Below are 13,172 nucleotides of genomic sequence, written 5' to 3' on the forward strand. Positions count from 1 at the left end.
GACAAATAGATGAGGAAATCCACCGATGAGCAACTTCAACAAAGGGATTAGTGTTAGATTCAGGACGGGGTCGAGGGAAAGGGAAGAGCCAACGAGTGAATAGATTATCGTCCTCAGAGGAACAGAAATGAAAACACACTCATGAGGATGTGTGAGCGACGACGAGACAAGTAGGTGAATACAAAATGTATCACAGCAACACATCTCCACCCCTCTCTCTCTCTCTCTCTCTTTCTCACTCTCTCGCACATACACAAACACATCTCACGCACACTTCCCGGGGACCGGATGGGGGACCCTCAGAGAGACAGACAGAGAAAAAGCACAGTGGTGGACAAAGCGAGTGGGGGATAGAGGGTGGGGGCAAACAATGCTGCACTCGCGTCACCGCGCCCGGACAAACGCACAACCTCGCCTCGCCAGCATCGCCGGGCTCTTTAATGTCAGCCGAAAGGACAATGACGCAAATCGGTCCTCTGTAACCTCCAGCTCCACTGGGCCGATGCACGCAGGAGAGGCAGCAGGGTTTCTGGAGGCGGTGCCCGGCGGATGTTAGCAGCAGTTTGACTCCGCTCTTGCTCATTTAAGAAGAGAGAAGGAGAAGGAGGCCGAGCTGCAGCCTGAGTGACAGAAGAGATGATGCAGTGATGATGACGGTACAACTGGGGAGGTCAAAGGTAACGAAGGAAAGGCACAGCTTCAATGGATCCCCCTGAGTTGTCACTGTCTTTGCACCTCTGCGGACTGAGACTCTCTATTTCCATTTTCGAAAAAAGCTTCATTGTTGTACGTAGTGTTAGCTGTTTTATTTAATCTCCACTACTGGGAAAAGATCAGCCTCCAATGACACTGTTTTAAAGGGAATCGCTGCATTGGAGGGCTTTTGGAATGGGAATACAGTGCAAGCGTGAGGAGCCTGCTGACATCATACAATACAATACACACACGCGCAATCGTAAACACACACACACACACTTTCACAGAACGAAGAAAATACAAAATCGCACATTGTCGCTTTTCTAAACGGTCAGACATGAAAGAAGGATGCAGGGACTGAATCTGTGCTTTAATTATTTGTAGAAAATAACTATGCACACCGACTTTCTCATCCACAAACACACAAAAATCCACACAAATGTACACACACAGACACGGAGGGGTCTAGTGGAGTTATGTGTGAGTGGGCGGGATGCGTTGATGCTCTGGTCCAATGGGATTTCCTGAGTTGTATGAATGACAGTCCCTCTGGAGAACCTCGACAGGGCTCCTCACATCACCATGGAGATGGAAGATTCTGCATGTGTCACATAAACATGCCCTTTTTGCAGACATCATAGAAAAGAAGGGAAGGTATAGAATAAAAGGCAAAGCTTTTCACGAGTCAGTATGAAGGGAGAGGACGAAGAGCATTTTGAAATTTATACAAAAGAAAAACAAGCGCTCTTCACGGGGATCATGACAAATGGCAACGACAAACCGTATCACAGTATCCTCTTTTGAAATCAAAAATAAAAACTTTTTTGTTCACATTTGTTTTGTTACTTTTTTTTCCCAGTAGACTATATCACACAGTGATAACGAAGAAAAGGAGAAATCTACAGCCACATTAGCTTCGTGCAAAAAACCACATACACTGGCACGCCGCATAGGCAAAGAGATCAAGCAAGACAACGCATACAAAAATATAGAAAATCTCCGATGCAGCTCTCGCCTCGTCACAGAAAAATGTTTTTCTGTCAGTTTAACCTACTTCCTGCCAAACAGCTGGCGTGAAAGAGTCACCTCAGGAACATTCGCTTTGTGTTTGTTGTCGTCGTTGCTGCTGTGTGTGTGTGTGTTGTTGTTTTTTTAAAGATAACCGGAGTTCTCCAGGCTTCCACGCAGGAATCCACAGAACCCCGAAAGTATCCAGTCGCCATATTTGATCATCATGACAGACGTCCAGCATAATGTTTCTCGGACTTATGTGAACCACAACATGTTTGAGTGATAGAAAACTAGTACAATAAAAGCATATAATTTCTATCATTTCATTTGTGACAAATCTTTTTTAAATCTTTGTTATTTTAAAATACATACTATGCCCTGTCACTTTGAAGACATTCCAGCATTTGCTCATAATTGGTAGCGACAGGGTTTCATAGTTTGGCATACTCAGCAAGCCATGCCCAAAAGGATGCTATTTCGTCTCTTGCAAAGGGGGGAGGGGGGGGGGGGGTGAGGGCACATCTCAGGATGCAGTGTCGACTTGCCCAGCCCCCCATGGGTGATGCTGGGGGGAGAAAAGGGGCGGGGTTATACGTAACAGCTGAGATTACAAACCGTGCTCAGGACCGGGTCAGCCCATCGATTTCAGCAATTGCAAAAACACATGCAAAGATAAGTCAGAGTTTTGGACTCAGTCATTCTGTCTGCCTGGTGGTGGCATCCGCCTTTGGAGTCACTTGAACAGGGAGGGGCGGGGCCAGAAACTGCAAACCACAAGTGGTCCCAGATCAGAGGCTCCCGTTCTCACACTGATACAAAAGATTGTTTGGACGCCTTCAAAGAAAGTTTTGCATCGAAGGGGGACGAAGCAGGTGTGTGTGCTGGAGGGGAGGAGATGAAATGCTGCAAGTAAGGCAAAGACGGATGAGTCACATTGTCAGTCAGAGGAGGGACAAAACATTTCAAACTTTAAAGACGTCATGGAGGAGAGGGGACGTTGATGCAAAAAATAGAGTTTGGATGAATAAAACACTGAGGTGAGAAGAGAGGAGTCATTGGTTGTTTGGCTCTCCTGCCCTCTCCTCCTCCTCCTCCTCCTCCTCTATGTCCTCCTCGTCCAGCGACACCACACCAGAGGAGGCCACGTCAGAGACCCTCCTGCGGAGGTCATAGTCCGGCGGGTACTCCACCCTGTTGCCCTCCGCCTCCACCTGGCACATGGTGCCCTCGTAGTCCTTGCAGGGGGTGTCGTCCTCCTCGCCGGGTGACAGGTACGTCTCAGAGTAAGACATGGACATGCAAGGAGAGTCCTGACCTCCGCATGGCCTGATGCCTCGCCCTCCCCCACCCAGGCTTTGGAAGACACAGTCCCCCCCAGAAAGCCCGCTCTGCCCCACCCTCTGAAGTCGGGCCAGCAGCTCCTCCCCTCCCTGCAGCGCCGACAGGATCTTTGCGACGAGCTCAGTGACGTTGCTGTGGGAGTGTGTGCAGCTGTGGCCGCCCAGGTCGCGCAGCAGCGGGTGGTGCTCGTCCAGGCTGCACAGGCTGGAGCACAGGGTGTCCGGGGAGCCCGCCGTGGGGGAGGGCTCTCCGCTGCCACCTCCCTCTCCGCCGCCGCCTCCACCCTCACAGCAGGGTCCTCGCAGGCCAAGGTTGTTGGCAAAGCTGGCTGTGGATCAGGTCCTTCAAGTAGGGAGGACATGATGGCACATCTAGAGGGACAGATGCAGACTGTGAACATGGAGTCCTGAAGAACAATGATAAGAGTTTCAAGCTGACCTGAGAGCATACTGACTGTGTGAGTGGGCATCAGATGTTAACAGTAACTGACAGTGCCTGTAGCAGGACTGAAAAACTTCACTCATACTAATCTTTATTTACATTTGACTTAAAGGAACCCTGTGAAGTTTAGGACTGCTAGTGCTGCTATAGAGCAACGTTTTCATGAGCTGGCCTCGAATGTGTCATGGGATTGAACAACACATGAACTAGTTTCATGCTCTAACTAATATTTGCCGGTAGAAACACACATGGTAGGAAAAAAAGATTTTATGGATGCAAACAATGCAGCACATAATCTATGAGGAGGGAATGTCATTCAATGTTTGTTAGTATACAACTATTGAAAAGCTTTGTTAGTGCAATTTTGAAAACCTGCCATGCCGACAATTACATCAGACATGCATCAAACTTCAGATTCTCCCTGAAGTTATCGGTAGGGGCTGCATGCTATTAATAGGGTATTAAAATAGTGGGGAAATATGAGAAACAAGGAAGCAATCCACACAAATAAAAAGTATGAAATATGTCTTTTGACTCGGATCCGGTTTCATATAGAGTTGATTAATTTCACATAGACGCTGGAATATATGAAACTGCTTCCAGGGCCTGGAAGGGAGTAACAGGCCATGGATGACTCACTATATGAAGATACATATATGGTTAAGTGTAATCAAAAAGAAAGCATTGGTATACACAAGCACACATGTACACACACAGTCAGAAACACTGTGCATTCACAGGCCCCTCACACAGACACTGTCTCAGCAGCAGAGGAAATTATATTAAACTTGCAGGAGGGGATATCAAATTGCGCTGAGGAACAAAAAAAAGAGGATGAAAACTAGGGCACTGGGACAAAGAAAGATACAGAGAGAGGGGTGAGGGTGTGGGAGGCTGTGTGTGTGTGTGTGTGTGTGTGTGTGTGTGTGTGTGTGTGTGTGTGTGTGTGTGTGCGTGCGTGCGTGTGCGTGTGTGTGTGTGTGTGTGTGCGTGCGTGCGTGTGCGTGTGTGTGTGTGTGCGTGTGTGTGTGTGCACGTACCTGTGCTCTGTGTGGTGGGCTCATTGGCAGGCAGAAAGTCTTCATCATATGACTCATCGTTGGACTCGTCTCCGTCCACAGAGGACCAGGCCCTCAACTTGGCCTCGGCGATGGCAAACTGCTCCGCCACACCTAGGAGCACACACAGACGCAAGTAAAGACACGGTTGGCATGGTAACAAGATCACGGCGAGCCATTGGGTCTCCGTGCCGTGTCACTCCTGCTCTTTTCGGTTTGGTTGGCTGGTCTGTGAGAGGAGCAGCGAGCCCAGTGTGGCGTTGGACTGGTCGGAGACAGTCACTTGAGATGGAGGTTATTGAGTGTGGGATGGTGTTGTCAAGCAGGTTGCACTCCTGTTGTTGCGCAGACGATATCTGGGTGTCACTGCTGCAAACACCAGGAGGAAAATAAGTCACAACAGCCTAAACACTGTATTTCAAGTCATAATAAATAATGATTGATCACTTATTAAAGGCAGGTACAGAAAATGGAGCGGAGGTAATCGTGTGTAGCCTGATGCCTCACAAGGTAAATCAAGCAGAACGTACAACAGGTCGATATCATTTTCTCCACCCTGCTACGATCAGATTGTGTATGATTTTCAACTGAAGCTATCATTTCCTTCTTTGGTCTTTTTATTTGGACATTTTTTTAACTGCATGTCCATCTACTGTAGAGAAAATTCGACACATCCTGAATACTCTTCATGTTGAAAGCCGACTTGCACAGGCTGGAAAAAAAGAATAGATTGGATTTGGAAAAATCTGAATAATATTCATCATCTGCTGCTTATGATCAGTGAAGAGTGAAGGAGGAAACGCCTACAATGAGTGAACACGCATCTGTGACCAGGAACAGGAACAGGTGGGATAAAACATGAGCCTGTTTCTCATGAGATATATAAATGCCAATGTTAGTGTTACGTTAAGTTACAAGTTTCATAATTTGCTGTGTCTCAATGCGGGGGCTGCATTTGAAGACTGATTGCGTCACAGTGGAACCAGAGTGTCCAATATCAAAAGCTCCTTCAAATGCTGCAGACAAATAGTGCCAGCACCCAAAGAGTTAACAATACACATTTTGAGGAGTTATCTACTTCAGCTCTGTTCCTGTTTGGGCAGCAGCAGCACGGGCATGGAAATCCTCCAGACCGTCTCTTTCGGTTAGGCCTTCACTGTCTAGGTAGACCACATCTTTCCAATACACGGTTGCAGCCCCTGACACAGCTATTGTCTCCCTGTGTGCTATTTTGTTTTGCAGGAAATTCCACTTCAACTGTAGCATCATAATGCCATAAACATCTAAAAGGTCCCTTAGTAGAGTTAATACCTCAACCGGCTCCAACTGCCATCTTATGAAATTTAAATTAACTATTTAAATTCACTAGAGCTGGAGATTTATTTGTATCTGCTGGTAAATTACACACATTTATAAATATCAGTCCCATAAACATGTCCGATTTTTTCAGTACGATCCATAAATTATTCTTGCCGACTTAAAAGTTGAAATACATTCCATCTAACAATATCAAAGAAACTGATATAAAAGTGTAAAGGGATCCTGCTTGGATCAGGCCTCACGTATCCACAGTCTGAGCAGTTTTTGCGTAATCATGCTGACAAACAAACAAATGCATAAACAAATCATTAATTCCTGGAGGAAATAACAAATAAAAATAAAGCCTGGATTTTAAAAATGCGACCATGGAAAAATAGATCAGATTTCCCTGTTTGCCCAGAATGAGAACTTCCTTTACAATACTTAAATTACTGTATTGGTTATTTATTGTGTAAAAATAACCAAATGCATGTCAAACACACACGTAGCCAAAGAGACGAGATGAGTGCGCTGGCTGAGGTGACTCAGCACGAGCCAGAACCAGTAAACCACAAAGTCCAAGTGACCAATCAACTACAATTACCATCAGCAGCTGACCAATCCACTTTACCTCCCTGCTTACCCTTGTCACCTCAATCCATTTGTTTTGTATTCCTCTCTATTCATCCGCTCTCTTCTTCATGTCACGCCTTTCTTCCAATCGCCTCTCTCTCAATAAAACGCTCTATCGACTCGCCTCACCCTCCTCGCTCCGACCGTTCCCTCTTCTTTCACCCTGCAATCTCTCAGCCTGGTCCCTCACTTCTCATTTTGATTTCTATCTCTCCGACTCTCACTCTCCTCGGCCTCCCCCTGTCTCCGGCTCTTTCTCTGGTTATTGCTCAGTATTCATGCGTTGTCTCCCACAGAGAGAGATCGATGGAGTTATTCATCTTCCACTGTAGCTGGGCTCTGAACTCTCCTCACACACACTGGCACATCTTCTGGCAAATGCAAGTGTGCGTGTTGCTCTTGTGTTCCCCTTTGAAAGCCTTGTGTAATTCCTTTAACTCAGAAAGGAGCAGAGTTTTGACCTATATTACGGAGGTAGGTTTATATGACACTGACCCATATATCACACAAAGAGGCCTTAAGGCAGGATGTGATGTAAAGGAGGCGTACACCTACACAGAAACAGAGTCTCAAAATCTTCTTCTTCTTCTCTATGTATGAACCTGAGATCAGGCCCAGTAACTCTCCAGAGAGAAAATCAGGTCAGACATATTGTCTTATATCTGTTAGCTCTTATATTATCTCATCGGTAACTGACTGGTTAGAAGGAATCAGTAACTCATGCAGATGATTATAGAACGTTGTCTTGTGTTAAATGCATTATGTTCAATTACAACCTGCATTTACTCATTCTGGACACAAGCTATTGAAAAAACATTGAGATGTCATCAATTCTTAAGTTGATATTAACTTATCCAGCAAACATGGATCAACTTCAGTGATTTACTGGAATCGTGCTTCTTGTCATCTGTTGAATGCAGGTCAAGCACCTCTTCTACACCGGCACTCTCAGTTTGCCTAATCTATTAAAACACATTCTGAAAGATACAGAATCTGTAGGCGAGGGACAAGATACTGGGGCCAAGAGCTTTCTGGTTTCTGTTTCTAGTTTAACCAATCAGCTTTGTTCGCTCGCAAGTTAACAGTCTGTGGAGTGAAAAAGAGGCAGAACCTATAGACCAAGATATTGAGCATCGACAATCAGCTTATATTGATCTGCATTCATATGCAGATAGCTGTTAATAGAGATGAGCCAAAATGCCGTCTGCTACTTAAACACCTGCAATAACTGTTTGTGTTATGTGTGGAGAAACACTTCACTTCACTAGCTGCACTGTAACCGTCATGACAAACCCAACATTATGCTACATGTAATTCTACCCTTAACACTAAAACTAAACTTCAACAGCCTTTTAATTTGTGAGGATCAGCCAAAATTTCCTCATTACCATTTTCATGTTCACACACACACACACACACACGCGCACAGACACACACACATACACACACACAGAGAGAGTGACATAAGCCTTGGTCGGTCAAGGCTGCCAGCCAGTATGTGTGTGTGTGTGTGTGTGTGTGTGTGTGTGTGTGTGTGTGTGTGTGTGTGTGTGTGTGTGTGTGTGTGTGTGTGTGTGTGTGTGTGTGTGTGTGTAGGTGTCAATAGGGTTGTCCTATTGATACTTACTTCTGCCGATACACACACACACACACACACACACACACACACACACACACACACACACCCACCAGTGTATTCTACTGTAACTATACATTTTTCATACCAAAGAATAACTGAACCAATTTGTACACACTCCATTATTTCACTAGTGTGTTCACTGACATTCAAACAGTGTGTCCAGTCACCCACAGTAAAACCACCATCGGAATGAGACTTGAATGTGTCAAGGGGACAGTTGACACAATAAAAGGAGTCACCCCAACTGGCAGGTTCCCGGTGAAGAGGCTGCTTGGTGTTGATGTAAGCTGATGAGGGAATGAGCACTGTAATGTTATAACTCCCTAACCAGCCCCACTGTTAGGAAGCTTACTATAGAATTGTTGCAGAAGATTTTGGTTTCATTTGCAACCAAGCAACGTTTGATGTGAATGGCAAGGTTCAGAGTTTAAAAAGAAGAAGAATATATCGATTTCCTCCTTTTTGAGAAGTCATTGTCAGTAGTTTGAACTTTGCATAACCAAAGAAAACGGAGATGGATCTTAGAGCAGAGTGGATACGACCTGTAACTAGTGAGATAAAAGAAAGGGCAGAAAAAGGGAAGGAGAACAGAGGAGGCACAGGAGGAAAATCGCTCCGTCACTGTGGCACTAGCCAGGAGCAAAACCTTACTGTGCAAATTAACCTTGAGAGTCTGCATTGCAGGGAGCGAGCGAGAGAACGGAGGGAGAGCCGGCGGGAGGGATGGGGTGAAAACGACTGAATAAAAGAGAAGATAAAGAGACAGAAGGCAGAGAGGAACATTACAAGAGGGGACGACGTCAAGAGGAGGGAAATAAACAGAGGGGGCAGGAGCAAATGAAAGAAAAGAAAAAGATGAAGTAAGTGGAAGAGAGAGGAGACCAGAGCAGGAACACAACCCGTCTGTATGTGTGGAGGAAAAGAGCTGAGGGCAACAGACATGTGGCTGCACAGCTGCAGAATCAGACGACCCACGATTAACATGAACTATTAACAGGATCTGTATCTGGAGATCTCATCTGGATCCTGTCATTTACACCAGGAATTAATAAACAGCCACGTTGTCTCGACTCTGCACTCTGATCAAATCTCAACACTCAGATAAGGTCAGCGGGGGGGCTCTACGTGTGCTGCTGTCGCTCTCGAGGGGCTAATCTGACATGCAGCATGAAAGGTGGACATGCAGGTCAGAGACCTTTTAAACTTGTCAGATGGAATTAGTTTTTAAAGGAACAGTCCGCCTATTTCACATGTCATTTTCATGTCATGTCACATCTCATCATCAGGAGCCAGATGAAGAATGTCTACTGTGGTTCTGGAGAAGGTTTGTATCCATCAGAGCTCAACAGTGAGGTTCTGGAAATAAAAATCCCAAACATTTTCTGAAAAGAGGTTTTGATTACCAGCCGTCGTCCTACTTCGTGAATTTGACTTTGATGTTGTGATTTTAACCTCTGGAATTATTCCTCATCTCAATAAAACTGCAGCTTGTTAGAAGAGAAATATAAAATTATAGCTGACATGATTTTCGCTAACAGCAAGCCCTTCAAGCTGTGGTTCTTCAGAATAAAACAAGTATTTCTTAAAAACGGTTGACATTACAAGGACCTTGGCTTCTAAAGGAGCAAACATCTTTTCACATTTCCGTAGCTTGTGCTAAGTCAACCTTGGATGGTTAAAATATTAAGGCTGATAATCAAAATCTCTTTTCAGAAAATGTTTGGGATTTTTATTTCCAGAACCACACTGTTGAGATCTGATGGTCCAGCCAGGAACATGTGAAGGTGCTCTGGTGGAAATCTAATCTGTTCAGTGTGACCACATTGCTCAAAGAACTCGTCAGTAATTCAGTTTCACGGTGGAAGTCATTAGAGAGGGATACTACACAATGCCTTATGGGAGTTCCTTTACTCTTAAAAAAAAGTGTATACTGTCTTTTACCTATGCCTTTTTTCCTTAATCCAATATATTTTTAACATTAAACTCTTTTCCTCTTTCAGATATACTAGCAAACAGGCATGTAAAAAGCACTTTTACAGAGCTGGGCACAAAGTTTAGGTAATAAACTAATTCTATTCACAGAGGTCAGTCTTACCGGCAGCGAAGCGAGCCTCCTGCTCTCCCTCGGTGAGGTCCGAGTAAGAGTTGAAGTCTGTTTCCGGGGCTGCTGGAGTGTCCGTAGGCTTACACCAGCCTTTCCATTCTATCAGGTGGGCCACTCTGCCCTGCGCCATCGCCGTCGGCTTCGTCACATGGTCTTTCACTACCTGGGAAATACCTACAAGCAAAACATTAGGGGTTGATGCATTAACATAGCAAACATATCCCACAATTTCAGCATCTGCATTGAACTACACAAATGTTCTGAGTGTGTTTGCATGTAAAGTGCATGCAGGGATGTGTTTATGTGTTACATGTTGCACTCACCATGCAGGGAGGATCGTGCTAATGCAGCAATCTCCTGGATGGTAAGAGCTCTTCTTGATTTTGGTAACATTTCAATGGTGTCATCAACATTCACCTGCAATGACGAGAAAGAGAAACTTGGTGAAAGTGTTTGCTGCGGCTCGGCTCAGATTCCAGCTGCTGAACACATCCTGCTGTGACTCACTGGAAAAACCCTCTGTTGTCTTTTCATGGAGGAGGAACCCCTCTCGAGTTCAAAGGACTTTAACTGCTTCAGTTTACTTCATTGAATGTATTTCTTCTTCTTACACACCAATCAATGTTTTAATAAGACCAGCTGTATGCCAACAAGGCGCCCACATGCACACACACACACACACACAGTTCTCAGAGCACTGAAAATAGTTTCTTTCAGCAGCTACTCTTAAATAGGACTGGAGTCATGTGGGCTGCGCATTTTGCAGAGCATATTATAGCATTTGATTTGCATACTATTTTATATAGACGAGCAGAAACAACAAACTAGGGATACTGGTGGCACATGTTAGGTTTAGTTGTTCGCTAAACTAGCCTGCTGGCTGATTAGCAATCCAACAGCGTGTTCAGGAAACTTAGCTGACTTCTTTCAACCTCAGTTGCTCCAAAATGAATACAAAAAATGTACTTTTAACTGTTCACATGTGGGCTTTATATATAGGTTTGGATTATATACTGAACTGGTGCTTATTTTCATTCATTACATGTCAGCTTTTTCAGGTCTGTCCGACAATTGACACAGTCTTCAAGTTCATAACATTTCAAATTAAAAGCTCTGTAATTCAACTCAATATAACGCTGATAACAGCAACAAAACAAATGCTTTTATTTTGAAACAAAATGCTAAAGTGGAAGTGATTCCATGAATTTTGCTTCCATGACCGAAATCCGCCCCCGCTGCACCTTGAATATCTGCGTTAATCCTTTTCCCTGTAAGCCACCATTTGCAAACCTCTGCTATGTTGAAAAGTTAAATTGGATTGGCCTGAAGAGGCCCCGCACCACTGACTGCAAGACGCTGTTCACCCGTTAATTCACATTACTATTGAACGTATCGCATGTCCAACTCCCACCAAACTCGACACTGCACTTCCTCTAGACATTAGGAATACATGTGCTAAGTGTGAAGCTGTTAAGAACAGTACACAAGATGTGGGTTATACAGACAGACAGACAGACAGACAGATGTTTGTGATATGAAAACAAAAAAGAGATAAAGCTTTGTGCCCCGATGGCTGGACCGGTAATTTCCTTGCAGCGAGTTAGCAGAACCAGACAGTAGGCTAAAGATGAACACCCTCTCCTCCTCTCTCCTCCCCGTAGTCTTTCCTGCATTAAATCTGTCTGCGCTGTAAGTCAAACCGCAGAGGGAGTATCAGGTGTTGACAAGTTCCTTTGTCTGCTAACTCTTTTTTATAGCCCTACCTGTGGTCACGTGGGAAACAGGCACGTCAGCGGCAAAGGCCACACACCGAGCTCGTGCCCCTGTGTTGTTACTCAATAGGGGTCAACAGACATGGCTGACTGAGCACTTTGATGACAGCTTAGAGCCGACAAGTATATCTCAACAGCTACAGATTGTTTCCAGTCACACTGGCGACTCCACCACGTTCCACAGTGTCACCTGCTTTTCCTGCATCGAGCTCGAACAACATCATACGTATTTGGTCGTGTTGGTGTTCCTATATTTCACCCCTTCACGTATGAGACCACCGCTCAATACTGCACACATGCGATTGCAGTAAATAAGAAAATACCAGCAACAAAGTACCAACCAAATAAACAAGCAGACATCAACAATATTATGCGTCAGAGGAGCCCTGCAGGAGAGAAAGGGGGATCCCGAGCTTATGACGGCATCAGCGGCTGCTGCGAGGCGTGATAATCCTCTTGTGCCGCGGAGCAGCTCACAGATCAGAGGGAGGATAATCTGGAGGAGATTTATACCCCGGAGGAGCGTCAGAATGATATATTGTTTTGGTCTTCCATTACAAAATCCGAGGCCAGGCAGGTGATGTTGTCCACCCACACCTGAATGTGTTATATTTCTTGTCGAATGGGTGCTCAGAGACAACTCCTCAGTGTAGTGTGGGAGGATTTTACACACCTTCAGGGCTAAAAGGCCTGTTTAATGCTTCTAAACACAATTTATTAGCTATTTTTCTCCTGTGGACTATCTCAGGGTGACAGGAATGGTATTTGACATTTCTGTTTGGACGAGATCACACTTTTAAAAGACAGCTTTGTTATTTCTGGAGTCTGAAGGTGCAAAATAGAATGTTTAAGAATATATATATCAGTGTGAGCTTTTAAAGGCAGAGTCCAACTCTGGGCTGGAGCATCACCACAGCTGCAGCTAACAGCACTGCTTGTTGCGGATGTGATACAGTTACGCTGGAATCACATCCGCAACAAGCAGTTGCAGATGCTTGTTGCATCCGCAAACCCCTGGTTCAGTACTGCCCTACTGAACAGCAGAGCCAACACAGAGGAAGAGGTTTGGAAAAGGCCGAGCAATTCAATTAGAAAACTGTGCTTTGTCTTTTCCATCTCACACTCAACAACATGCACGCAACATATATTCATATGGCCATTTTAAAACACAAATAATG

The 13,172-nt window shown here is 44.9% G+C and overlaps 1 protein-coding gene across 1 annotated transcript; it reads right to left on the bottom strand.

Moving 5' to 3' along the window:
- Positions 1 to 2,618: 2,618 nt before the first annotated feature.
- LOC128440685 (protein FAM131A-like) lies at positions 2,619 to 10,630 on the bottom strand. Its single transcript, XM_053423468.1, is given in 5 exon segments — positions 2,619 to 3,362; positions 3,364 to 3,419; positions 4,530 to 4,661; positions 10,214 to 10,396; positions 10,546 to 10,630. Coding segments are annotated over 5 exon segments (1,044 nt in total). The 5' UTR covers positions 10,616 to 10,630; the 3' UTR covers positions 2,619 to 2,759.
- Positions 10,631 to 13,172: the final 2,542 nt, after the last annotated feature.

Source organism: Pleuronectes platessa, chromosome 5, assembly GCF_947347685.1.
Source record: "Pleuronectes platessa chromosome 5, fPlePla1.1, whole genome shotgun sequence".
Classification (NCBI taxonomy): domain Eukaryota; kingdom Metazoa; phylum Chordata; class Actinopteri; order Pleuronectiformes; family Pleuronectidae; genus Pleuronectes; species Pleuronectes platessa.